The sequence below is a fragment of the Perkinsus marinus genome (assembly GCF_000006405.1).
Source record: "Perkinsus marinus ATCC 50983 genomic scaffold scf_1104296950272, whole genome shotgun sequence".
NCBI lineage: Eukaryota > Perkinsozoa > Perkinsida > Perkinsidae > Perkinsus > Perkinsus marinus.
In genome coordinates this window covers 143,672-145,645 of record NW_003209678.1, presented here as the reverse complement: position 1 = coordinate 145,645, position 1,974 = coordinate 143,672, and the positions used below count along the sequence as shown (strand labels likewise).

The 1,974-nt window shown below is 39.1% G+C and overlaps 1 protein-coding gene across 1 annotated transcript in view; it reads left to right on the top strand.

The window, feature by feature from the left end:
- Nucleotides 1–628: 628 nt before the first annotated feature.
- Pmar_PMAR007063 (hypothetical protein) overlaps nucleotides 629–1,974 on the top strand; it is a gene marked incomplete at both ends in the record, with an annotated part of 5,055 nt that continues 3,709 nt past the window's right edge. The window contains one exon of the mRNA XM_002778225.1: nucleotides 629–646. Coding sequence (XP_002778271.1) covers nucleotides 629–646 — 18 coding nt within the window. The remainder of the gene's footprint in view (nucleotides 647–1,974) is intronic.

Sequence of the window (1,974 nt, the reverse complement as noted above, 5' to 3'; positions counted from 1 at the left end):
GATGTTAGTAACATCTAATGATTAGATTGTGCTCCAGAGCGGGCGGCTCTGAGCGACTCTATGTTGTGTCCTTGCTATCATACGATCCGCTAGCAGAATCGTGTTCTCAAGTTACTCCGAAAGTGTTAGCTTGAGAATGAATAAGGAGCGTAGCATAGTACGGTGATTGTTACGTAAGAAACTGGCACGGTTGAGAGCGGTCAGAATGGGCGCTTGTCTGAATATCTATGGAATGGTTTAACCGTTACGGTTACGAGTGTCACCTATTCCTCTTAATATGGTATCCGCTATGTGACTGGGTATCGAGTGCTCCAATTTCAGAGGGAATTGTCCTTGTTGGAAAAGAAATCGAAATTCTCGTGACTTACTTGAAAAAGTGGCACGCTCCGTATAACATTGATCTTTTCATCTCAACCTGAGACTTCCAAGGACGCATAGGTCTACGTTCTCGATTCAGTGCAACAAGGACATAATTTAACTGGTGTATCTTAACATATCGCTTACACCCCCGAGCGTCAGCGAGCTAGAGAACCCCGGAGCGAAGCGACGGGTTCTGCTAGTATATTACAACAAGGATATTTGCGTCACGCAGCAGCGTTTGTAATTGATCATTCCCGCAGGATGGAGGATGGACCTCAGACCTAAAGTAAGGCTAATGATGATGTACATTTATCCTTAGGGTGGCGATTAACGTTGCTAATGTTCTAAGTCTGATCATCCTCATCGTTGTTGTTAGTAGTGATAAACTGATCGCTCGATAGCCGTAAACTCTTTGTGTGATTTATCTCATTCAGCTGGAGTGTTTCATATTTGTTACTTAGTAAAGTGGTTCAGCCATTCTCACCTTTGGTTGATTCATTATTTGTTCTGGTTATATTTTGCTAGTGTATTCTGGTTATGATTTCAATGAGTTGGATTATAGTGAGGATATGGGTACCAGTGTCTTAATGCCATTAAGTTAATGGGGACTGACTCTGGTTCTAGCCAGAGAATTGACTTTCTTCCCTCCACAGATAGCTTTCAGTAGTAATGAATATGTTCGCAATGGGCTCTCATACAACGCTGGAAGGATAACATACACCGCAGAGTTTCACCCATTTTACGTGAAGTAGCGTAAAACTATGTGAAAATCTCCTATATGCAGTTGTTGTGAAATATATTTTCACTGTGAAATTCCTACTACTTGTAGACTAGTCTATGTTCATAGCTCGCTTTTGTAGGTGATTTATTTTGTATTAGTGAGTTTATAACCTATGATGAATTATAAAGTGATATAGGTAGTAATAGTAGTAGGTATATTTATATACGAGGCCACGCGTTATTCATACATATTCAAATTTTGAATTGAAAATAAATTGAATTTCAATTTATTTTCAATTCAATTTTGAATTTCAAAATTAAATTTATTCAATTTTATTTTGAATTTCAAAATATCAAGTATTCCCCGAGCTGTGTGGGAAAATTTGCACATTCTCGACGTTGTGTGATTGTGATAATAAGAAAAAATTTCGGGAAATTTTGGGCAAGCTCTACTGGGGCTTTTGCCTTGTACGAGCTATGGTAGAAGTGTATAGAAATTAAGAAAAAATTACCAAAATTTTCTCAGAATTCCCATTAACCCGTAGATGACCATGTGCGTACTTTCTCACTCGGACCACCAGGAGTCATATTGATAACTCACCCAGTGAGAGGGTGAATTTCCTTCACCCTTGGTAAGAACTCCCGCGAAATATTCATTGGAGTTTCACAATCCGTTTTACGTGAAGCGGTGTAAAACTCGGTGAAAAACGCGATATTCGCGGTATGCAGTTGTCGTGAAATATATTTTTCACTAGTGTTTTTCATATCACTAGGGTGGTGAAACTCCAATATTTCCAGGAACGGTCGAGTTGGTAGTTCGCCAGGTGGGCTCATTGAAATGGTTGTTTTCATGATATGGAAATTTAATACTTTGGGAATAATAGTATCACAGCT